General features: G+C 35.2%; 1 protein-coding gene across 1 annotated transcript in view; it reads right to left on the bottom strand.

Moving 5' to 3' along the window:
- Nucleotides 1–26,155, bottom strand: part of LRP1B (LDL receptor related protein 1B) — a 1,573,107-nt gene that overhangs the window by 377,477 nt on the left and 1,169,475 nt on the right. Inside the window, exons 36-41 of the mRNA XM_036421500.2 lie at nucleotides 16,003–16,137; nucleotides 15,214–15,343; nucleotides 5,537–5,663; nucleotides 4,639–4,790; nucleotides 4,219–4,343; nucleotides 2,807–3,178 (exon numbers count right to left, since the gene is read on the bottom strand). Of these exons, the coding sequence (XP_036277393.2) occupies nucleotides 2,807–3,178; nucleotides 4,219–4,343; nucleotides 4,639–4,790; nucleotides 5,537–5,663; nucleotides 15,214–15,343; nucleotides 16,003–16,137 (1,041 nt within the window). The remainder of the gene's footprint in view (nucleotides 1–2,806; nucleotides 3,179–4,218; nucleotides 4,344–4,638; nucleotides 4,791–5,536; nucleotides 5,664–15,213; nucleotides 15,344–16,002; nucleotides 16,138–26,155) is intronic.

Raw genomic sequence — 26,155 nt, 5'->3', positions numbered from 1 at the left:
TGTATAAAAGGCATTATGCCATTAATAAAGCTGCTGCAGTCTCTCAATGGCTTGCAGCCACCCCGATCCCACTTTCCTGTCTTTCTTTCTTTTCTTAATTCCCACCTCCCTATGACAGCCTGGTTCAACCATAAGGCTGGCCCTGACAGGTGCATAGGCTGATTTTTCAACTAATTGAGCCACACTAGCAGGGCAGTGCCACTGTTTTGATTAGTCTAGCACATGTGTCAAACACAAGGCCCGCGGGCCAAATCCGTCCAGCCAGGCCTTGCAATGTGGCCCGCACCGCGCTGTCATCACTGCACTCCGCTGCGTTTCCATCACAATGACAGTTTATGACTGTTCAGTAAACCATTCGATCTGCGATTTAGGCTGGATTTTAGATTTTGGCCCCTTCTCTGATTGAGTTCGACACCCCTAATTAGAAATTCAGCCACCATTGCTTCTGCACTATCAGCGCAGATTTCAACACAGTTTTAAAAGGAAAATATCTAGTATTATTATGAAGACAGTTTTGATCTCTTAGACTCCTTGAACATGAATTGGGGATGTCTAGGAAATCACATGTCTAGAATTATTCTTCCTTCTAGCCTCCTCTTCACCTGACCCAATCAACTGACAGACACCTATTGATTCTTTAAATTTCCTCAACTCAGCTCAATGGACTCCTCTACCCTTCCCAAGCAGATTTTTAAAAATTCTCTGGGTCTTTGGAATCTTGTGAATTCTATGTTATTCATTTGTAGCTTTCCTCTTAAACTGTGGCCTCTAAAGTCTATGAACCTATATTCATTTTTACTTCCAGGGTGCCTGACAAAATAAAATTTGGAGCACAACAAATGAATAAGATTATTAATATATTATGGATATAATATGAGCACTTCCAACTCTGAATTGCACAAGCCTAGGAAAATGGAAGACCAAAGCATATTATAATGTAAACTTCATAGAGATATTCCTAAAGAATCAAATACATCTGAACTCTGTGATCAGTACTGTAATAGTTGTATTTTCACACACACACACGCACACACACACACACACACAGCCAATCTGGTATGAGCTAAAATATACAAATTGGTATGAAATTATCAATAACCTTGGGAATAAAAGAATAAGAATGTATATTTGTATAGTAAATATGTTTATAAAGTATATACTTGAACTCATTTGGAAAGGCTCTATATAATCTGAACAAACAAAATGGATTGTTAAGGATATTAAATGTTGAAAGAACAAATTTAGCAGTGGCAGATATAGCATGGTGTGTACAGTACAAAGTTTGATCTAAAATATCTATTTTTATATGAATAAACATACAATTAGATGCTGGAGCTCATTAGCTACCAGGTAATTGTGTATTAATATATGTTGACATTTTTATGTGTTAGACATAAGATAAAAATTATAAAATCACTGTTGGCAAAGGTAAGGAAAAATAGGCTTTTTATAGACAATTGTTGAAAACATAAAATGATATGGTCTTTTTAGAGAGAGATTCAATCAGCTATAAAATAATAAAATAAACACCGACATTGCAATTCTTTTCCTAGGATTTTATGCTAAAAATACCATATGTGTGAATACACATACTTATATGTGCAAATGTTACTGTGCCATTGTAAGAAATGATGAGATACCAGAAACAGCCTAAATGTTTATCAATAAGAAAATGATCAAGTAAATTACTTTATCCTTAGTATAGAATTAGGACCAGGCTTTCAAAATAATAAGATACAGCTTTATGTACTGAAATGGAAGCTTTTCAAGATATAGGTGAAAAAGGGGAGCCGAATAATGTATATAGGACCATTCTATTTTTGTAACCACCAACAACACACACACACACACACACACACACACACACACACACACACACACAATAAATTCTAGAGGCATAACAATCTCCAATTATGAGTAAATACATTGAATTAATGTTGTATGTAGAGGCAGAAAGATCATTTTAGGCCCATATGACTTGAAACCTTTATAATAAATATATACAGTATTTTACAATTTAAAATGTAACAAAAGTGATTGACCTCAGTATAGCAGAAGTGGAAAAGTGGGGAATATATAGAAATCACATAAAGATAGAAAAAGGAGAGACGCCGAGGAATATGAAGATAGTCCTTGTAAAAGCTGGATGATAGGAAAAAGGTTTCCCTAAATTATAAATGGATAATCCACACAATATTATGCTTGATTAATAAAGTATCTAAAATAATAAAGTATTTATTTTAATGACATTTTCTTATCAAGACTGTACATATATATATATATATATATATATATATATATATATATATATTAAAATATTAATTTGAGAAAATAAATTCACTAAATATAATTAAGAAGATATTCTTTTAAAAAAAGAAGATATTCTTAAAGATATACTTTTATCCAGTGAAATAAAATTAGTACTTTTTATACTGAAAAGAATTTTCCATTAATTTTAATCTACTTTCTAGTATTTATAAGAAACATTATGAGGGAATATATTGAAAGTTCCATGATTAGAGGCAAATTATCGTAATACATATGCTGTCAAGCATGTCAAACTCAAAGGCTAACACAGGCCAAATAAATGAGGCATGCAGTCCGCAAGCCAGGAGTTCAACATGCTTGCTGTACATGCTAGCAGTTCTTTGACTTTTGGGGGGGTTGGAAAATTTAGTTGCATTAATTCTTAATATAAACTTTAAGAAAATGTTATTCCTCCATGGAATTACCACTCTAATTTCTCTACTAATCCAAATGATACTCATTTCCATCAAAGTATTTTAAAATAAATTCTTGTACTTACTTTCAACAATCACTTGTCTGTCTTCCCAGTTATCTTTAATAAGCTGTATATTTCCAAAGTGTGCATCACTGTAAAAAATCCGGTTGGTACCTCTTCTTTGTTGATTATAGTCAAAAGCCAAGGCTATGACATTCTTGAAATAGTGTGGATTCTCATATGGCCTTACTGGTGAGTTCAAATTGGTTTCATCAGAAAGATGTATACTTTTTAATATTGTTCTCCCTGAATACAGCAAATAGCCTTCATGCCTCAGGCAAGTAACTCCATCCTCTGCCAAGTAACCATGAGCACAGGCACAAGTTCTACGGGAATTCCCTCTATAAAGACAAAGTTGCTGACATCCACCATTGTCCTTGGCACAGACATTGGTCCCTAAGGATTGAAAAAGGATAACATATACACACACATGTATTTATGTTTCTCTTTTGTTTTCCAAATATATTATCTAACATAAATATTTAAAAAATTAACATTTAATATTTTGGTTTTTTATTCTTAATTTTAAAATGGTCATCAAAAACCAAATACTATAAAGTACTGAGTTTTAAAAATCACACAATCTTAAAATCTCTGATTTCTTATTTCAAAGATCACATTCTTCTACTTCTCTCACCATCCAAATAAAAGCACTTAGAATTTCCTTTTATCTGCTCGTTAAGTGTATAACTCTTTTTTGAAACTTAATATTAAGAATACCATAAGTTATATGTACTATACTGTAATATTTTGCATAAGTGGCAGATTCACTAAAAACATGAAATGATTTTATTAAAAAAAAACATGTACTACTTAATTCTCTGTATCTATGAAGTACATAAAGTATGAAAGGAATTTATGGCTCCAATATGCCTAACATCTTAAGAATTTTGGGAATAAGTTTTCTACTCCAGTTTTGAGTGAAAATGTAATATGTTATTAAGATTTCTCCATCAGACTAATTCTCTGTGAATCTATCATCTTCAACAGTATTATACCTTTCTTTGAATATCAAGAAAATTAAATGCAATTTATTTTAATGAGCTTAAACCAAATATTACTTTAATGAAGGTAATTTTAAAAAAACATCCAAATCACTGTCATATCAGTTTCAAAATATGTGTATCAAGTTTTTCTGTATTACTTAGCCCAAACTATATTGAAATCATACCAGGAATATAACCTGCCCATATACATAAACTGTCCTAAGCAAATATACCTACATATGAACTATCATACATTTATTTCATTAAGCTACTATATAAGTTTTGTAAGAAATTAGACACCCCTCTCCCCTCCCCTCCCCCTCCAAAAAAAAAAAAAAAAGGCTGTGAAGTTTTGGACTCAAATATGAATTAACCTAAGTTTGATAAATGTTAAAAAGAAATAAGAGGAAGAAGTAGCATAAAGTATATTTATTATGTGAGAAGGCTAACCTTTCTCTCTTACTCGGTTAAAGATTTTAACCTCCTTCAGGTTGACTCCAAGCCCCGTTCTCATGGTTACGATTTCTGTGGCATCATTTTTGTGGCCTCTCCTGATGGACCCGTTGGCATGTGCTCTGCCAAGAAGATGGACATACATGATCAACACTCTTTGATTCAAACCAAGTGAGTCATATAAGCTCAAGATGACAGATATCCCAGCAAAAGGGAAAGAAACCAGCTTTTCATCTGTGACATTGAAATGACTGAGCCTGGAAGAGGAAGACTGTCGGCCTTTTCCTGCGGAAATTACACGGTTGGTGAGACCTTTCCGTGACCTTGCTGAGGAACGGCTAATCCTACAAGGGGGAAGGACTAACGGGCACCGAAAAAGCATTCTGAGTCTCAAAGGCTCATGAAGAAATAAATTACCTGTCAGACCAGTAGATGTAAGCCCCAAAGACTGCAACGGAAAACATGTCCACGTTGCTCCCTGCCAGCACCACCTCGCGACTCCCTCCAGTCTCAAGGTCGATTCTTTCTATTTTGTCTGTGCGAGCATCACACCAGTACAATTTATTTTCCTAAAGATCAATTGAAAAGTAACATTACAAGCTGTGTTTTGATTGTTTTGTTAGGAAAATAAGACTGTCAGCTCAATGAGTCCAGTGATCTTTACTCTTGTTTATTCACTTCTTTATACCTATAGCTATAGGCAACTAGAATATTTTTGAAAATGAAAATTAGTGGTATTAAATATTTAATTTATGATGTATAACTGAATACATAATACCTTTCACTTCTGTCCACTGCTAAATATAATTATTTTAATTGGAATTTTACAAATTACATGATGAAGCATCTTAAAATATTGATTTATACAAAAGCAGACATTCTTATTTTAGCTATTTTGAATTGTGAAAATGCAATGTGCAAGAAAATAAAATACAGAAAGAAAAATCTAAAGCATGCTGTAATAAAAAAAAAAAGCATTGAAAAGTAAACTGTAGGAAACACAAGGTGTATAATCAATGCTTTCTTTTACTCATTCATTCAACAAATACAATATTTGTAATACAATAGAGAAATTCATACTTTCATATAAATAAGATCCATCCTTTATAAATTTTATCAACTGAAGTTTTTATTCAACTGTTAGATAAAAGCACTGATTAAAGTTGAGAAAACTATGGCAATTATTAATTCAGATAAAGTGGGGCGTATCCTGTTTGATGGTTTCATTGAGAAACTAAGAGAATGCTAAAAGAGGATCAATCACATTGGCAGTTATTTAAATATCTACATATTTAAGAAAGAAAATCCCACAGACCTCATAGTCAATGGAGATGCCATTAGGCCATGCGATTCCCATGCTTACAAGGACAACCTTCTCTGAGCCATCTAAGCGAGCCTTTCCAATGCATGGCATCTGTCCCCATTCAGTCCAGAACAAGTAGCTGAAATTAAATTGTTGATTTATAGTAATATGCTGATAAGCACAAAAAATATATATTATTAATAACAGCAGTGACATTCATACTAACAAATAAAAAATAACACATCATAGAAATCAGTATACGTGTGTTTGGTTGCAATAAAATACTTTTACTATAAAAAATTTTTTAAAGCATTCATAGAATGTGTAAATCTTAACAAAATGCCTTCAGTACATGCCACTCCCTATCTGAAGTTTTCTTTTGCAGCCAGTTTGCCTTGTATCTGTGTGCTTTTTTAATATTTTAAACATTGTTTCCTTCAAGAAAACTTCACTGTTCTCTCTGATTATTGTATCATGCAATCTGCTTCATGTCATAGATGAGACTGGCAAATTAAAACTTGTCTTTCGTTACAGTGTTATTTTTTATTAATATTTTGCCCCCCTCACCCGCCCAACTGTCAGCTCAATGATTATGGTGATCTTTCTCTTGTTTATTCACTGTTATATCTAGGATATTTTTTAATGAAAATTAGTGGTAGTAATTTAATTTATTATATATATATATATATATATATATGAATATATCACAATTTTCAATTCTGTCTACTGCTTAATTTCAAATAAACTATTTTTTGTGAAATAAGGCTACATGGAAACAAAGCTCCAACATTGGTGGGGGAAGGGTAAAGAAGTATAAGGAAGAAGGAGAAGGATGATTAAGTCTAAATTGTTAAAAAAAAAAAAAAAATGGCCTAGTTAAGTGGCACAGTTGGTTAGAGCATTTTCTTCACATGCCAAAGTGGCAGGTGTCATCCCCCATCAAGACACATACAAGAATCAACCAATGAATGCATCAAGTGTAACAACAAAGTGATCTCTCTCTCTCTCTCTCTCTCTCTCTCTCTCTCTCTCTCTCTCTCCCTCCCTCCCTCCCTCCCTCTTAAAAAAATCAATAAATAAAAACAATTTACAAAAGTAAATTAAAAGAAATAAATAAATTGCTAAATAAGAAATAGTATTAATTGTGGTTCTCCAATATGGAGTTCCCTCAGAAAACTAAAAATAGAACTTCCATTTGACCTAGTAACCCCACTTCTAGGAAAATATCCCAAGAAATTAGAAACAGCCGTCAGAAAGGATATATGCACCCCTATGTTCATAGCAGCACAATTTACAATAGCTAAGATTTGGAAACACTCCAAGTGCCCATCAGCAGATGAGTGGATTAGAAAACTGTGGTACATCTACACAATGGAATACTAGACTGCTTTTAAAAGGAAGGAACTCCCAGAATTTGCAACAGCATGAATGGATCTGGAGAGCATTATGCTAAGCAAAATCAGTCAGTCAGAGAAAGATAAATATCATATGATCTCACTCATTTGTGAAATATAATGAACAACATAAACTAATGAACAAAAACCGATCCACAGACAGAGAAGCATCCATCAGATCGTCAAATTTCAGAGGGAAGACAGGGGAAGGGAGTCGTTAAGAAATCAACCAAAGGACTTTTATGCATGCAAATAAGCATAAACAATGGATACAGATACTAGGGGAGTGAGGGTGTGAGTAGGGGTGGGGGCAATGGAGGGATAAGGGCACATATGTAATACCTTAATCAATAAAGAAAATATGTGGTTCTTATATTTTTTATATATAATAAAAATATATAAATAATAGTGAAAACCAACTAATTTGAATCAATTCTTTTCTTTGAATTTAATATTATATTTATTAATTGCTAAAGTATTTACCTGGAGAACAGATCTGGGTTGCAATTTTTACAACAAATTTGCCATTTCTTCTGATTCATTTTCCTTCTTTAAAGGAGCATGATTTAGATATTTTTATCAGGTAGGTTAAATAAAACCTAAGATAACTAAAAATTTTCATGCTGGCACAAAAATGAAGTTTATGCAGTTTTCTTATATAGACAGTTGCCTTGGTGAAGAAGACAATTAAGAATGTCATTGTGTCCTTTGCTAGATTGGGGGTCAACCTCGTGTTAATATATATGCAAAAAAACAAAAAACACAAACAAAACCAGACTAGCAATAGCAGCTCGACTGTATGTGAGCATCAGCTTTTTGACAAACACTGCTTATAATTTTAAACGTTTTATCAGTTCTACTAGACTCACATTTCATACCAGTTGAATACCTTATAAGCCAACATGTCAATGTCTCCATCTTCAGCACACAAACAAAATAATATTATAAAAGTTAGAATACATTTCACAAATATATAAATTGAATCCTACATCCCCTATGAGAAATATGGTATAATGCAAAACCTTCTCTGTTTCTGTGAGGGCTTCGTTATATTTCCTTTGTATTCTTTTAGGTGCAGTTTTGTTTTGACAAAGTATTACATGCCAATTCCAAGTCACTTTCATGTCCTGAAAGTGAAACTATTGCATAGAGGCTCCAGTAATATACAAAGAACTCAACCACAGACCACAGGACATTCTGAGAAAAGGAGAAGAGTCTAAATACAGTACTTTTCTTTAATTTTTTTCTACACACACACACACACACACACACATATAAATATATACACACACATATTTCAGTCATGTACTCATTCAACAAATGTTAAGTATTTATTATGTGCTGGTTGATGATGATACAAAATAAATGGGACTTAATAATGCTCATGCAGCTCATTGTTTAATGACAGGCAAATGGGTAAGTAATTACCTGAGAAAAGTACTAACAGAAATGTCTAAAACTTGCTAGTTGTAAGTCATGAAATTAATTTTAGGGGTTCAACCCTAAAATTTTTGAAATGCTGTGGTAAGAGAACTTGCCATTCCTATGAACAACTTCAGAAATGAACTTTTCTTTTGAGCCAAAATAAAGATATGGGCCATCTGAATTGTTTCTCTATCTCTTTAAGCTTATAATTATTTGTAAGTTATTTATTTTAAAGTTCTCATCCTGGTGTTTGTTTTTCTTAAACTTTATATTAGAATCCTTTTTCACTCACTATTTTGTGATATTGAACAATTACATAAAGCAATTATTTCCCATATAAAACAAAAAATAGTGTTGCTCAGTCATTGCCGAAGAAGTAGAGAGAAAAAAATTCTTCACAAAGATACAACTTGCAGATACCTGAAATCGCATAGAAGATTAGATTTATTACCCTATATTAGTTTAATTCCTTATTTTATGTATTTATGTCCTGCCTCACTGCCCATCCTCTCATTTTAACAAAATACATATGTATGCACGTACCTGTACATATATGATATTATTTTACTATTTACATGTTTAGATTTTTGTTTTCTTGAGTGAATAGTTAGTCTTTATTACATTTTGGTACTTTCAATATATAATAGTTGATGTTTCCCTATATTTCCTGTGAAATATTTAACACCTAGACTCTTAGAGCCAAGAATCCTAGTAATCATAAGCTTATTGATAATTCTTATAATATTATTCAGAAATTCTACATATTTTACATGACCTCCAATCTATCTTATATTTCAGAAATAACCTATGCGGATATTCTGCATTGAAAAAATCTAAGACATGATTTCCACTATTATTTATCTTGTAAATAAAATTTTATTCCATTTCATTTTTATAGGTATTGCCTTGACAAAAAATGCAAAATAAATTCTAGAAAATTATGTTAAATTAACTACATTCTTGCTAGCTCAACAGATGTTAAGCTGTCTTTCAAGACCTTCTGCATATCGTTAAGCATATTCTATTGTAAAAGTACATATACATATTTATATATGTGCATATACATATATAATCAATAAAAGATCATTTGACAATAAGTGCTTGAACAGAGAGAACCACTGACAAGCTGAATCTTTGCATTGGAAAGAAATATCATTTAGGAACTTATAGTAATAGAAATAGAAAGTTAAATTAAGAGAGGCAATGTATATCCTGGCACCTCAAAAAACAAAACAAAATTACAGAATATTTGTGCTTCAATCAGTGATCATATTCCATGGAAAGTTATCCAACTTTTCAGCATCATGCTGTGACATCCTATACATTTGTTGTTGTTTTTGTTGTAAGTAGAAAAAGACTTTTCACCATAAAGAAAATTGTTATGTTTCACTTTTTAAAAGAAAGTGATGGCTTACAAAAGTAAGTCAATGGAGGAAAGAAATTAATTTTTTAAAGCTGAACTAAATTTATATATACATTCTTATTTTGAATTTGGCTACATTTAAAGAGACTTCCAGTTTCCATTGTTCAAAACAGGCTTCATGTCCACTTTTCAAAGCATAATTATATCTTGGATTCTGTTAACTTACTTCATTTTGGTTCACCTTTTACTTTGGCCATAATTTCCTTTGGCCATAATCCACCTGCCATAATTTAACTCCAAACAGAATAATAAAATGCTATGCTTTACCCTATGATGGAAATTTTGACACTTAAATGTCTATCTAATATTACCTGAAAATCAGTGTTTGAAAAATTTATACAGGCTGATCCTTTCAAGCCTTTTTCTTCCACACTGAACTCAAGTCAGTGAACATGTGGACAATGTATAGGGAGAAACATATCAGTAATGTTTCCAACCAGGAGTAAACACTTCCTGAAAGCAAGCTAATATTTTAAAAGGTGTATTGGTTCTGAACTATGAATTCAGAAAAATATCAATTTATCTTATTTAATTACTATTTAAATATTTTTAAGGAGTGAGGGTATAGAGATAAATAACATTTAAAATATTGTTACAGAAGTCAAAGATTGCTTGTTTTGTGGGATTAAATATAAGTCTTGTTTGGGGGCTCAAATTAAGAAACAAAAAACGTTTACTAAGACCCTCCAGCTGAGTCAGTGCTGAGCTCATAGTTGCAATAGAGTGAAATATAAAATCTAGACATTGGGGAAAAAGAACTGACAGGATTTAGCAGATAGAAATAGGTGATGAGAAACTCCAGGAAACCTAAGGTAAGTTTCAGTCTTGCCAGGGCAAAAGAACACAATAAAATAAAAAGAGATGCCAGGGTTAGTAAAGGAACGTAATGCAATGATTAAAATATAAAAACATAAAAAATAAATTTAAAAGATAAATATAGCAAGAGAGATAATGGTATTCAAAGCCTTAAATGAGGAGGAAAATGATCAGAGGTGATATACAATGCTTAGAAGACAGGTCTGGAGAAGGTCAGAGAGAATAAGAAAAGTAGGAGGAAGAGAAGGTAACAGAGAAAGTAAATTCTTGAGTGTATAATTCTTTTTTAAAAATCTCAAGGAAAAGACAAATGATGTGAAACTTGGAAAAAATATATGTTTTCCACTATTGATAAATTTAGAAATGTCTGGAATGAACAGAAGCTGAAAATCCATTTCAGACGTTCAATGAAGAAACAATGGGTATAGATCTCTTAGTCTATGAAGTTAAGAAAGTAAACATATGTGGAGAAATAAGACATTGGTGTGTTATTGGTTTTTTTGTTTGTTTGTTTTTTATTATTTTTTTTTTTCAAATAGAAGGAATCTGAGTCGATTTGAAAGCAAAGGGAAAGAATTCATTGGGAAAAAAAACAATTTAAAGATGATAGATTTGAAAAGAATAGTTATTCTGTGGGTTGTCTGAGGAAACATATACCATTGTGTCCAGAATAAAAATTAAGAAAAATTTAGCAAAAATACTTTCTCTGCAGTTACATTCACTTTTATCAAAACATTGGTAGTATGAACTCAGATATTTCATTTTCTCAAACCATCAAATCATCACTGTAAAGCAATTAATGACCAAATTTATTTAATTGGTTTAGTACTTGCTGACCACTTTGCCATGCTCTCCTTCTTCTACTGACATAGTTTATAACCCATGTTGATGATCCCATGAATATCTAGCCCCTAGTCCCTCGCCATGCTCTAGCAACCTACATCACTCTTTTGTCCTGCGTTACATAAGGAAGGACATGAAGCAAACCTAATTATCAGTGAAAATGCTCTGTTTCCAATATCAACAGTTTTTGAAATACCTGATGTAAGATGCAAAGTTTGTCTATCTACCTTCTGTCCCCTATTTTTTTCTGGTCCATCTTATTGCTTCTTCCTTGCCCAAGGCTCCTCCTACAATCCCTGGAATTTGTCTCCTCTTCATGTGCATTTTCTTCCTCTTCCTTTTTGCTATTTTTTCCCCCCTCTGCCTATGAATATTTGCACTACTACATGCCTCCCACACCAAGAAAAACTTCCTACATACCTTACTATCTTCTCAACATGCCTCTATTTTCTCTTCGTTCCCTTCCTTGTCCATGTTTTTATAACTGTTTTGTCAATATATTCCAACTTCATCTCAGAAAACTGTCTCCTTCAAGTCTCTCTCGGGAAGCCTTAGTAATTGCCACTATTGCTGCTATTAACCTCACATTTATTAACTTCTTTAATTATATCCTATCTCTTTTCTCGTGCACTGGAGGGGAGGGGTCCTCCAGCCTGGCCTATACCTTCCTGCAGTCTGGGAGCCTTTGGAGGATGCCGGTCTGTCAGACATCCTTAGCACTGCCATGAAGGCAGGAGAGGCTCCTGCCACCACCGCTGTGCTCACCACCCATGAGCCCAGCTTCTGGCTGAGCAGCTCGCCCCCTGTGGGAGTGCACTGACAGCCAGGGGGCAGCTCCTGCATTAAGCATCTGCCCCCTTGTGATCAGTGCACATCCTAGTGACCAGTCATTCCACTGTTTGGTCTATTTGCATATTAACCTTTTGTTATATAGGATAATGGCCTTATGGAAATTATTGCTTTATCATGAGATTTAGATATGAAATTTAAGATTAAGCCATGTAGCTCTAGTCTTCTTATGCCTGAAAATGAATCTTATTTTACAAGATGAGACTATTCTTTAACTAATACATCAAGTTTAAACATCAAGTTTTAATAAAAAAAACTCATTGAGAACAGAAGCAATATCTTATTTATACCATCATACTTTACAGTGCCCACCAGTGTCTTTCCCATGGTAAGTAGTCCTATTTTGTCAAATAGTACTGAATAGAAGGAGGAAATGGAGATGTACTGACATGACCTGTTTCATGATACCTACTGCTCAATAAATGTTCATTGAACAAACTGACATAAAGTCAAGTATATGTGGGTTCCTTTGTCAGATGTTCTCAGTCATCATAGGGAGTAGTAGGTCGAGTTTATGCTAAGATGGCTGTAGATATAGAAAATATCCGAAGGGAAAATAAGGTCTAGAATAACAACTTGAGGATGTATGCCAGGTTTCAATAAGAAATAAAAAAGAAAATTAGATTGACAAATAATAGGAAGAGATCTGTTAAATTGAACTGCATGAATCTATAGTAGTCTAGGCATAGAGGTTCTCTATGAAAGAAATGAAGTGTTGAACTTATTACAAATATAAAGGAAAGAAATTATTAGAAACAAATCCATTTTCTGTATATGTCTGGGATTTCACAACATTTAAATTATACTTATTTCTACCACCAGAATAATTATTCACAGACAAGCAGTTGATTAAATTTTCTCTATTGAGGCTACAATGATTTATTGCTTGATTATGAATTATATAATATAAAAAGATTTTTAAAATACTGTAACATAGGAAGAGAACATTTTAAAATATATTTTATTGTTTTCAGAGAGAGGAAGAAAGAAAGACATAGAAACATCAATGAAGAGAACGAATCATTGATCTGCTACCTCTTGCATGCCCCATACTGGAGATCAAGCTTGCAATCTGGGCAGGTACCCTGACCAAGAATTGAACCATGACCTTCTGGTTTATAGGTCAGTGCCCAACCATTGAGCCATGTTGCTTGGGCTGTTGTGAGCTTAAAACAGAGTGAAAAGGGGCCCTCTGGTAAATTCTGAGCAAAGAAGTGACAGCTACTTAAATTACAAAAGAATAAATAGGCCACTACGTGAAAAACAGACAGGATTATAGGGGTAGAAGATGATACACAATAATTCAGAAATATTCGCAAGTGGGATAACAACTCAGGCTAGGGTGGTAGCAATAAAATTTGTGAGAAGTAGGTAGAGTATGAATGTATTTTGAAGCCAAAAGTAGCATAATTCTTGCTATATTGATATAGAGCATGTAAGAGAGGCACCAAAGATGATGCCAAGTCTTTTGGCCTAGGCAAATGATACAACAGAACTGGCATCAACCAATGGAGAAGTCATAATTATAGAAAAATATTCAGTTTAATTCTAGACCTGTTAAGGTTAAGATTTCTGATGTACCTTGCTCTAGTTATCTATTATTCCTTAAGGAACCACTCCAAATTTAAAGGCTTAAAACAATACTAATTTATTTGCTTATGAATTTGCAGTTTGGTTGGAACTCTGCATGAACTCATTTCTTCTTCACTAAATTCTGGGAATAGAGAAAGAAACCAAACACACATGGCTCTTCTTGCATAGAGTTATATATAGTGAAGAATAGAGGCATTATCCAGGTCAGTGAAAAACAGAGCTACTAATATAAATATAAGTAAATAGGGATGCTTGAGTACACAGAATGTATAAAAACGAAAGCACTTGTTGTTTGGTGTCCTATAACAGAAAAATCTACTATTAATATATGTGCGAAGCCAAGAAAGGATAAATAACATTTAGCAAGGTAAATGTAGGAAGGAAAACACTACTGGTAATGGGAAGAGGCAGTTCAAAGGCTGGGAATGGAAAAGTATGTGATATATTTGACAATACTTTATAAACTTAGAAGTCCAAAGTAGACTGACTGAGATGGCAAAAAGACTGTAGCAAAAGATAGAGGCTGAATATTTGCATAGGGGCTGATTAAGAAGGATCACAATAGAAATTCTGAACTTTATACAGTAGTCAGTGGAAATCCCTTGAAAGTTTTTAAGTAGGTTTATATAAAATTAAAAAATTCAGTCTCATCTTTTATAAAGTTAGGAGATCAAATGCAGTGGTATATGTATAAGCTAAGAACATATTTAATTAGGGTTGAGGCTATCAAGATGGAGAGCAGTAGATTGGTAATACTTAGGGAAAAATCAGCAAAACTTTTTGGAAGATTGCATTCATTATCATTTTTGATATGCACAGTTTTTGTGTGCTCAACACATTCAAATGGAAATGTTAGGAGACAGACATAACCAAGGGGAAAACAGCAAACAAAAAAAAGCTTGGGATGAACGTCTTGATTTGACCCACCCTCCCCTGCCTTCCTTTGAGGTTTGATAGTGTGTTGGATGTTTCTATGTCTCTGGATCTATTTTTGTCCATTGATTTATGTTGTTCATTAGATTCCACATGAGTGAGATCATGTGATATTTATCTTTCTCTGACTGGCTTATTTCACTTAGCATAATGCTCTCCAGTTCCATATTGGTCTATTCATCTAGATTTACATACACATTAGAGAACTGCATAACAAATGCATCCCATCAAATATATACTACAATATACATGACCAACTGAAAATAAACTTCTTCTTTCTCCTTAGGTAAGATGTTTTTTAGTGTTTTTAAAAACATTATAACCAAAAAGAAGTATTAGTGTGGAAGTGTGGGTATTTTTAATGAAACAAGAAACACTTAAAATTCAAAAGATATATATAAATTTAGAATTACCCTTTCTCTGGGTGCACAGCTATAGATCTTGGCTGATCCAGGCCTTGGGAAATAATTACATAACGGAAAGATCCATTGAGTCTTGCAACTTCAATTAAGTTGAAACCATGATCTGTCCAATATATGTTACCTAGAAGAAACACAGACATGTTTATGATATAGTTGTGAGAAGAAAGATTATTTATTAGTTGTGGTTCTAATTACTAACTTACTGAGAATTACATAACTCTCAAGAAATCATTTACTTCCTATATTTTTAATGTTTACATTTCCTCAGCAGAAAGTTGTAAATAAATTAATATGCAAATACTTCCTAAACCTTATACACCTGTAGTTTCAACCATGTAATGATACACTTATATCTTAAAAATAAGTTTAAATTTCTCTCAATGGGAGGAGAAATATATTTTAGCTTTCTGTAGACTTCAGGCAAGAAAGGTAACACTTCTGTCTACCTGCCTCATGGATCTCTCAGGATATTTGTGCAAAGTTAACACTGTCTAATCTGCTTCTACAAAACACACACACACACAAACACAAAAAAAAAAAAAAAGCAAAAAAAAAACAAAACACTTATTGAAAGGCTCAAAAGCATTAGGAAGAATGAAGCCCAAAGTATGAGACTATTTTACCCCTCTAGCTACAAAAAAAAATTTATGAGACACTCAGAATTTTTATGAGGCAGATTGAGCTCTTAAAAATAGATGTCTCACACACACACACACACACACACACACACACACACACACACAAACAAACAAACAAAACAGAAAAAGTCATAGATTATACCAGCAATCCAGTCAATGGAAATCCCTTCCACTCTTCCCAACCCATTGGTAATGATATCTTCTTTCCAAGTTTGGTCTCTTTTAGCTCGACTAATTTTATTGAAGCCCATGTCTGTCCAATAGATGGTATCATTTTCTATGGATAAGATAGAGAGAAAACACACACACACACACTATAAAAAATATCAATGCACATAGTAGGATCACATTGAATCAGTATTTGGGAACTAATATCCCCAGTGTGATAATGTATAAGTATTCTTCTGGATAATACAATAATACAAATAGTAAAAAAAGATAATAAAATAATATGAAAGAATCTATTCAAATGTATTTTTAATATTGTTAAAATATATGTGGAATGACCTATCCCATCCTTTATTATTTTTTCTTCATTTTTTAAAATTTAACTCAGTAAATACTTATCCCTCATGAATTTGCCATCTTGATAGCAAACCATGTTATTTTGGATAGCAATTTTTCTCTTCACACCAATACCTGTGTCTGAGTCCTCTAAAATAAATAAACAAATAAATAAGCAGAATACTTCTAGAGATAATCAACTCAATAAAATATCAAAGTAGAGAAAGAATAGAAACATAAAGGCATTTCAGCTATATCAAGGTTATATTAAGTATAAGGTCATTTAATATGTGTAAAGTCTTTAAAATGCTTTATCATTTAATTATTCCTTCTGAGATAGTAATTTAGCAAATGTCAACTACAAACTCAGATTATTTTTAAAACTCTCCTAGTACAAATAGTCTTAAAAAAACTTAAAGAATGACTCTATGCTATTATAGTATATAACTAATAGTGTGTTTTTTATTTTTTGAATGAAAAATGTTTCTAAAAGTTATAAATAAAATACATATGCATGCATATGCATAAAGGGTAGCAATTATGGTCCAATGATTTTAAATACAGCCACCAGAAACACATTGGGGACAAATCATTAAATAATAAATTTTCCACCAGCTAAGTAAGTGTTTGTGTGGTGACCTACAAGGCCATTTAAAGAACAAATCTTTTTTAATACCAATATAATTTCCCTCTGGCACAGTGACAGACTATGGGAGTAAGGAAAAAGCAATTAGTATAATAAACCATTTATCAGTAAGTTTGGGGATTCTGATTCAAATGAATTATAGTGGAAATATTTTTATTTATTTGAGAAATTATTCCAAATATCCCCTACCCTCAACAACAGTTAACTCAGAAACACAATAGTTTGAACCAGAACATATATATATCTGGAAAGCAAGGACTTGCTTGGCTTTTCCAATTTTGTAAAAGTATCAGTTAAAATGATTTCATTATTGAAAGAGTAAGTCAATCAACAAAAATAAGCATTATTTTTGCATAAACATCAAGCATCATAAATCAAGTCCAAACATTAGACCCATATATCCAATAGCCTACTTTGTATCTCTGATTGTATGTAGAAAAGGCAATATTGATATAAAAAAGGCAAATTCTGGGTCTGAAACAGGTTTCTCGTGTAGCCTTCCAATGGCAACTTCCCCTGCTACAGTGTTGAATAAATGACAGTTCCACTCTGTTTCACAGGCTAAAAACCTCACATTGTTTAATCACTTTCCCAGTCTTCACATCTAATCCATAACCTAATAGTCTCATATTCAATCTCTTACCAGGTATTTTGACTCTTTTTATTGTTCTTTCAAATCATATCCATCTTCCAACCACCTTGCACCCTCTCTACTATCACAATGTAATAGAAGTCACTATTACCTCTTTGCTGAGCAATGCAATAACCACCTAACTTACTGCCCAGCTTCCATTCTGTCTCAGTACTCCCATTACCTCATGAGTCTTTTCTCCACTTAGAGGCCATTGTTGCCCTTTTAAAAATAAATGAGATAATATCTCTTCCGTCCACCCAAACTCTCTATGACATCCATAATCTGCCCATATCCTTCCACAATCTCTCACCTGATATCCATCCACTATTCCCCTCAATCAACCATTTTACCTAATAATAGACAAGCATGTAAACTGACCATACCTCCGCTATGCCACCAGCCAGTCAGGAGTGATGTGCAAATTAACCCAACACATATGGCAGTTAATTTGCATACACAGGCACTGAATGGCTGGGTTGAGATGCTCGTGTTATTGCCATGGTGACAACGTAGGTTTTCTGCCCCACCCCAGGTCTCTCAGGGCCTCTGGGCAGCATGAGAAGGTGGGGCCAGAGCAGAAAGAGGCGGCTCTGGGGCCTGAGCAGAAAGGGGGTGGGCCAAAGTGGAAAAGCAGTGCTGGCAGCCAGGGAAAGAAAAAATCTTTGTGCATCGGGTTTCTAGTTCTATATAATAAAAGCCTAATATGCTAAGTGTCTAGTCAACTGGTTGGCATTCAACCAATCAAAGCGTAATCTACACTAATAAAAGAGAAAAACACTGATTGATTCTACCTTCACTATGCCCACAGCCAATCAGAGTGAGTATGCAAATTAACCTAACAAAAATGAAAGTTAATTTGCATATGCTGAGGGAAGGAGAAGTGAAAACTGAAGACAGCATAGAAGTAAAAGGGAGGAAAAGCGGGAAAGCAAAGGGCTGCCAGAGGGACAGCGGGGGTGGGATGGGGCAGCAGTGGTGGTGAATGCAGCCATGGCAGCCACCTGCAGGAATCTTCCTGCAATGGGCTCCTAGTATGCTAATAATATGCTAAGAGCACTTAACTACTCACTATGGTGTGCACTGACTACCAGGGGGCAGACACTCTGAGAAGTAGGTTAGCTTGCTGCTTGGGTCCAGCCAATTGGTATGGAGTGAGATGGGCTGGACATGCCCTGGAGTCCTCCTATGGTTCCTGATGGGCTTGCCAACTTCCCACATCCCTCCTCAGCCCCAAATGTGCACCAGTGGGGTCCCTTAGCCTGGCCTGCACCCTCTCACAATCCAGGACCCCTAGGAGGATGTTGGAGAGCTGGCTTTGGCCAGACAACATAATGACAGTTGCTATGATGTGCACTAACCACCATGGGACAGACACTTACACAGGAAATGCCCCTGGTGGTCAGTGCATTCCCACAGGGGGAGCACTGCTCAGCCAGAAGCCAGGTTCCTGGCTGGCTAGTGCAGCAGCAGTGGCAGGAGCCACTTTTGCCTCCTTAGCATCACTGAGTATAACTGACTGACAGGTTAGGCCTGCTCCCCGAGGGCTTCCAAACTAGGAGAGGGCTCTGGCTGGGCTGAGGGACACCCATCTCCCTCAACTACACAAATATTGTGTACTAGGCCTCTAGTCTCTAGTAACAGACTTTCCTCTTCTTAAAATAAGCCAAATGCTGTCCAATAAAAGGTTCTTTTTTAAAAATATATTTGTATTGATTTCAGAGAGGAAGGGAGAGGGGGAGAGAAGGAGAAACATCAATGATGAGAGAGAATCACTGATCAGCTGCCTCCTGCATGCCATCTATTGAAGATCGAGACTGCAACCCAGGCATGTACCCTGACTGGGAATTGAACCCCTGAACTCCCGGTTCATAGGTAGATGTTAACCACTGAGATACCCTGGCCAGTCTAGTCAAAGGTTCTTTACATTTCTTTGTGACTGGAATGCTGCCCTCTCCATTCTCATCTCAATATTTGCATGGTTCTGTTTTTGTTTAAATTGTCTCCTTCTTACTGAAAATTTCTCTGACTACTCCATAAAATTATTCCCTTGCTATTCTCTATATTCATTACCAAAATTTCCTTTCTCCATTGTAAAACATGTATTACTGCAAACTCATTACATATTTATTATTTTTGTTTGTTTACTGTCTGTCTTGTCTTACAGAACTATAATCTCTTTGAGGTCTAGGACATTATTTTGTTCACTGCTTTATTCCTGGCAGATAGAATATTGCCTGGCACATAGTAAGCTCTAAGTCAACATTTGGTGAATAAGTGAACAAATGTGATGTATGAAGACTGACTAGGAGTGGGTACAAGTAAGATACAGCTATCACCATAAGAAGCTTTATATAAGCTTCTTAAACAACAGAGGGTTGTATTCAGATATAAATAATGATCAACAGTTAACAATAACAGAATATAAGTAGTACAGACAAGCATTTTTGCAGGAGTTCAAAGAAGACATTTACAACCATCTTTATAAATATTAGAAAAAAGGACACTGATTTTACATGTGACCCTTACTTTTGAATTATTCTCTAATGGCTTTGCCAACCCTGCAAAATTTTTATTCCATTTAATCAAGAAGCATTCTTTCTCATATATACTGCTGCATCTTGCATATACCTTTACTATCTTATTGAGCTGAAATTTCATCTTTTCTTTTTAGAAGTAGATGTGAGATATTCATAAATAGCAACTATAATTGACCCAACTTTGCCAAAACAGTTACATTAGCTTACCACTGACATAAGACAATAGTATAATTGGTAACCATTTTCAAGGATAACTATACAAATATTAGTGACCAGCTATTGTGCATTGTAATTACAGTCAGACATTTTAAAAAATCAACATGTCATAGTTGTCTGAAAAACAAGGGAGCGGCCTTTTAACACTAAGAAAATTTAAACTTTAGAGTGAAGCCGAATTGATAACCACCTACAGAGGTTGGCGTATGCAGATTCTGTCTGAAAATAGGAAACAAGGAATACAGGTTTCTTGAAGTACTTCCAACCTTAGGTACCTATTTTCTCATGATTAATTAACTAGCACTTATTGATCACCTGTTGTGAGCAGACTGGACTCTATGTTAACTTGTACTTCTGGGTCCTAGGAAATTCAAAATCATGTTTCCTGGCATATATTTACAAGCTGTGTTAGAAAATGCCACACAGACATGAAAAAAACAACTAGATAAAATGTATTAGTTTATTATGCTTCTATTAAGCCACATTTCCCCCTAAATCCTTACCTTAGGATATGTTTATTGATTTTTTTAATAATCCTCATTGGAGAATACATTCCCATTGATTTAGAGAGAGAGTGGTAGAGAGGGAAGGACAGAAATATCAGTGTGAGAGAAACACATGGATTAGTTGCCTCCTGCAACTTGGTACATGCCCTTGACCATAATTGGTTGGAGGAGCCTGCAACCAAGGTACATGCCCTTGACCATAATTGAACCTGGGACCCTTTGATCCACAGGCCTACATTCTATCCACTACAACAAACCTGCAAAGGCTGTTTATTGATTTTAGAGAGACAGGAAGGGAACAAGAGAAGGGAGGGAGGGATGGAGGAAAGGAGGGAGAGATAAAGAAACATCGTTCAATTGTCTCCTGTACATGACCTGACCAGAGATCCAACCCAAAACCTAGGTATGTGCCTGACCTGGAATCAACCTGCAGCCTTTTTTATGTAAGGGGCCATAATCCAACTAACTGAGAAGACCATCTGGGGCACATTGTTTTAGCTGCAGAATTTCCACTTATCCTCTTAAATCCCAGCTTGTTAAATTTGATCAGGGGCCCTAATGTTGGCATTTTAAAAAATCATATGTTATCCAATGAATTCTTTTTGTGAAATCCACACATTTAATAAGTAGGTTTTTTTTTTTTAATCTTCATTCAAGCCAGTGATAAGTGTGTTAAACTGGATTAAAATATATTCTTTGATATAAAACTAGAGACTTCCATCTGAGGCAAATTGTCTCATGTATATTATACCCCTATCGCCCTAGCCAGTTTGGCTCAGTGGATAAAGTGTCAGCCACTGGACAGAAGGTTCCCAGGTTCAATTCTGCTCAAGGGCATGTACCTGGGTTGCAGGCTCCTCCCCTATCTGGGCCCTGTTCAGGGCTCATGAAGGAGGCAGCCTATGGATGTGTTTCTCTCACATTGATATTTCTCTCAGTCTTTCCCTCTCTACCACTCTCTCTCTAAAAATCAATGGAAAAAGTATCCTCGGGTGAGATGTTAAAAAAAGATTATACCCTTATAATTTATAATTTGTGCATATTTAAGTGCACATTAACTTTATGATATGGAACTTAGCAACCATGTAACCACCAAGCAGATTAAGATTTAGATCACTGCCAGCAGCCCAGAGGGACCTTTTGTTGCTACTGCTCTTCAGAAACCCTCCTCCTCCCTAGTGAGCAGCCACTGTCCCGGCTCCTTTCAGCAGAGATTAATTTTCTTAATTGTCCATACATGGTGTCATTCGGTACATACTACTCTTTATCTAACTTCTCTTATTTGGCATTAAGACTTTCAAATCCACCTCTTCCATTGCAAGCACTTTGCTTTTTCATTTGTGAAACTACCATAAACTATTTACCTATTTTGGACGTTCAGGTTGTGTCTAATCTCTGCCCATTTTAAATAATAATATGAACATTTTTGTCCGTTTTGTGGACAAAGTCCAAGATCTTGTGAATATCCTATCTATTAAAGGGGGAATATGCAAATTTACCATCAGGTCAACACAAAGATGGTTGAGCTAATAGCCACAAGATGGCAGTGCCCAGTTCCATTAGCCCCAACAGAATCTCCCAGTCAGAGGGCAGGGGTGGCAATGCCATTTGCCTGCCTCCAGAGTCCCCCAGTCCTTTCACAGAAAATGGATTGCCTCAAAAGTGTGTTAAGCTTCTTAGGACAAAAAGCATTCAAAACCTTTCAAAAGGGAATTCTAATATTTATAAAAGTTTGGACAAAATAATTCAAGATTATTTCCACTACAATCTTCTATGATCTTGTGATATTAACATTCTGAATTCACATAGTACCAGCTGGGTTGTATGTAAGCAGATATTATTTAAAGGAATGACCATTATTATTAAAACAACTCATAAAACCACACTCTTTGTATGTCAAGGACATTCTGTGTGCTTTTCCTAATGTCTTCAGTTAATGCCCCTAAACTGGCTGTTGGAAATTCCCTGAGGGGTCTCAGATTGGAGAGGGTGCAGGCTGAGGGACACCCCCATGCACGAATTTCATGCACTGGGCCTCTAGTCCTACATATAAAAACTAATATGCAAATTGACCATCACTGTGCTATACCACCAGCCACGCCCACTGGCCACATCCATCAACTAATTAGAGCTAGTATGCAAATAAACCCAACCAAGATGGCTACAGCCACAGAGAGGAGGAGTTTTCCAGGCAATGAAGAAAGCCAAGCTTTCCGCCTGTACTTGCTGGCCTAGGTCTCCACTCAAGGCTAAAAAGTTTAAATTATATAAGGTAAACAAATCCAAACAAAAATGGCGGCAGCCACAGAGCTGGAAAGAGCAGGAGGCTAGGGATGCCCCTGGCAATGGAGGAAGCAAAGCTTTATGCACACCCTGGCCAGCCCAGGCCTCTGCTTAAGGCTACAAAGTTTCAATTATAGAAGATACATAAATTCCAATAGAAATGGCTGCCAGCCATGGATGAAGCAGGAGGCTTGGCTCTGCTCCAGGCTACAAAGTTTTAATTGTAAAAGGTAAATAAATTCCAGATACCAACGCCTCCACTTGGGTCACCAGGGTGCATCACTGGCCTGCAAACCACCATAGGCCCCTTGCTCAGGCCACCCTGCACCCCAGGTAACCCCCACCTGATCTGGGACACCCTTCAGGGCAAACTAGCTGGCCCCAACCCTTGCACCAGGTCTATAATCCAATAAAAGAGTAATATGCAGGTTGACCATCACTCCAACACACAAGATGGTTGCCCCATGTTGTCAAAGATCCTGTCCCTATGTGGACACAAGATGGCCGGCAGGGGAGCTCAGTTGGGAGGGACCAAGCCTGCAAGGGAAGGCTTTTGAGAAGGAGGAAGCCTATAAGGGAGGGCAGTTGGAGGTGATCAACCCTGCAGGGGAGGGCAGTTAGGGGTGACCAGGCCAGCAGAGGAGGGAAGTTGGGGGCAAACAGGCTGGGAGGGGAGCAGTTAGACATCAATACAGCTGGATTGGGCATGGATAGGAGGTGATGAGGCTGGCAGACAGAAGGGATTAGGGGAAATCAGGAAGGCGAGCAGTTGGGAGCCAGTAGTCCTGGATTGTGAGAGGGATCCCAGTTTGGAGAGGATGCAGGCTGGGCTGAGGGACACCCCCCACTCCCGTGCATGAATTTCGTGCACTGGCCTCTAGTTTTTATTATAAAAGACTACTCACTTCCAACCACATTCCATCTTCACCCCCATTACAATTTCATTGATATAAATGGCTTACTACAAAAGTTATTTTTAAGAAAAGAAGAGAAAGACTCTAGCTTGCAATAGTTTTCAGAATACCAGATTTGGGGAATTTTTTCCACACTCAATTGGCAGAGAAGGGCTTTAATGTAAAAAAAATAATAATAAGTTTTTTTGAAAAAAAATTTGTTCAGTTAACTCTGCTATACCTCTGATCCTAGATCAGTTTTTTTAATTTGTGCCAGGATCAATTCAAATCACAAGGCAGCTAACAGAAGATTCCTTTTTTCTGATGCATTTCCACTTCCAATAAAGCCATCTTTGATTGAATTACAGGTGTATCCTATGCCACAGGTATGTTTCTTGGCTCAATTACTTTAAATTTTAAACTATATAGACATTGTGAGTGTTAAAATTGATTATATTTCTCTTAGCACTGGTTATTATATATTTTATTCTCTTTACATTGCAATTAATTAAATTATAGTAACTAAGTTACTTAAATGGACTATAAATTTTCTGCCAAACACTAGCAAAAATACAAAATTTTACAATATGCATTATAGCTATAGATTCATGTTATTTCCCCTTCAATTTTTCTCTTAGCACTTATTTCCACCATCTAAATTGTATCTCACATTGCAATTCCTCCATTTTTAGAATCTACATAAAATAATTTTAGAACAAGTTGATACCTCTCTCTCTCTCTCTCTCTCTCTCTCTCTCTCTATATATATATATATATATATATATATATATGTAATTCACACATCAAGTTACATGTTATAGACAAGTTACATGCACACTGTAGAGAATGGCTACCAAAATGAAGAAAATCCAAGCAATGCAAACAATTTAAAATCAATTTTTGTGGGGTTTCTTTTGTTACTCATGCTTTCAGATTTCATCATGGGTGTATATGTTAAAATGCATTAAATCACAATATTGAATCCAGTAATAATATATATTCTTTATAAGTAAATAATTTATTAATAAAATAATAAATAAACACACATCTTTAAGGGAAATTTTTTTTAACTAGTAAATTTTACAATCAAAAAGAAAGTAGTATAGTTGCTACTTTCCAATCATGCCCCATTTTTGGCATAATGAGTGTCATGACACACCAGTTGAAACCTCTGGACCAGACTATGAAAATTATAGAAATGGAGAGGAAATCAAAGTCAGTCAAGGTCATCAGAGAAGGCTTCAGTAAAAAAAGACTTTGGTGCCGAAACCGGTTTGGCTCAGTGGATAGAGCATCGGTCTGCGGACTGAAAGGTCCCAGGTTCCATTCCTGTCAAGGGCATGTACATTGGTTGCGGGCACATCTCCGGTTGGGGGTGTGCAGGAGGCAGTTGGTTGATGTATCTCTCACATCGATGTTTCTAGCTCTCTATCTCTCTCCCTTCCTTTCTGTGAAAAATCAATAAAATATATATATATTAAAAAAAAAAAAAGACTTTGGCTATCTGTGAAGACGAGGTAGCATTGAGACCAGGAGATTTGTATGATATAGTTCATGGATGCCTAGTTCATATTAAAAACCAATTTAATGCATGTGGACATCCTCACTTCAAGAGGAAAGGCTAATAATATCGTTTCTGGAAAAGTGGTAAGCAAAACTACCATGACGGCTAGTTCAGAATTTATCAGATGTTTGGGTACAGATATAGATTGAACTGGCTTTCTATTATTTTCCAACTTTGAAAGCATTTCTTCAAACATTCCAGAGGTCAATAAGGACCCAAGTTCTCAAAATTCCATATTAAAAGGGATTTAATATTAAAATGCGAATGAATTACATTTGTTTCTTTCACTTTGTGAAAGATAAATCAATACAAACACTAATGGGAAATTTTCATAGAGCAAAATAACACTAAGAACTCCATCCTTGTGAGTAAATAAAATCAAATCTATAGACTTCAAAGGTTTTAGATAGCTTAATCCCCTTAAGGCACAATGTTATGAAACCTTGAATAATGTACATACTCTTATAAATTACTCTTTTATCCAATAAGGAATATATGCCTGCCTTGCTTTT

The sequence above is a fragment of the Pipistrellus kuhlii genome, unplaced genomic scaffold, assembly GCF_014108245.1.
Source record: "Pipistrellus kuhlii isolate mPipKuh1 unplaced genomic scaffold, mPipKuh1.p scaffold_m20_p_7, whole genome shotgun sequence".
In the NCBI taxonomy this organism is placed as follows: domain Eukaryota; kingdom Metazoa; phylum Chordata; class Mammalia; order Chiroptera; family Vespertilionidae; genus Pipistrellus; species Pipistrellus kuhlii.
The sequence above is the reverse complement of the archived record's forward strand: the minus strand, read 5'-3'. Positions and strand labels throughout refer to the sequence as shown.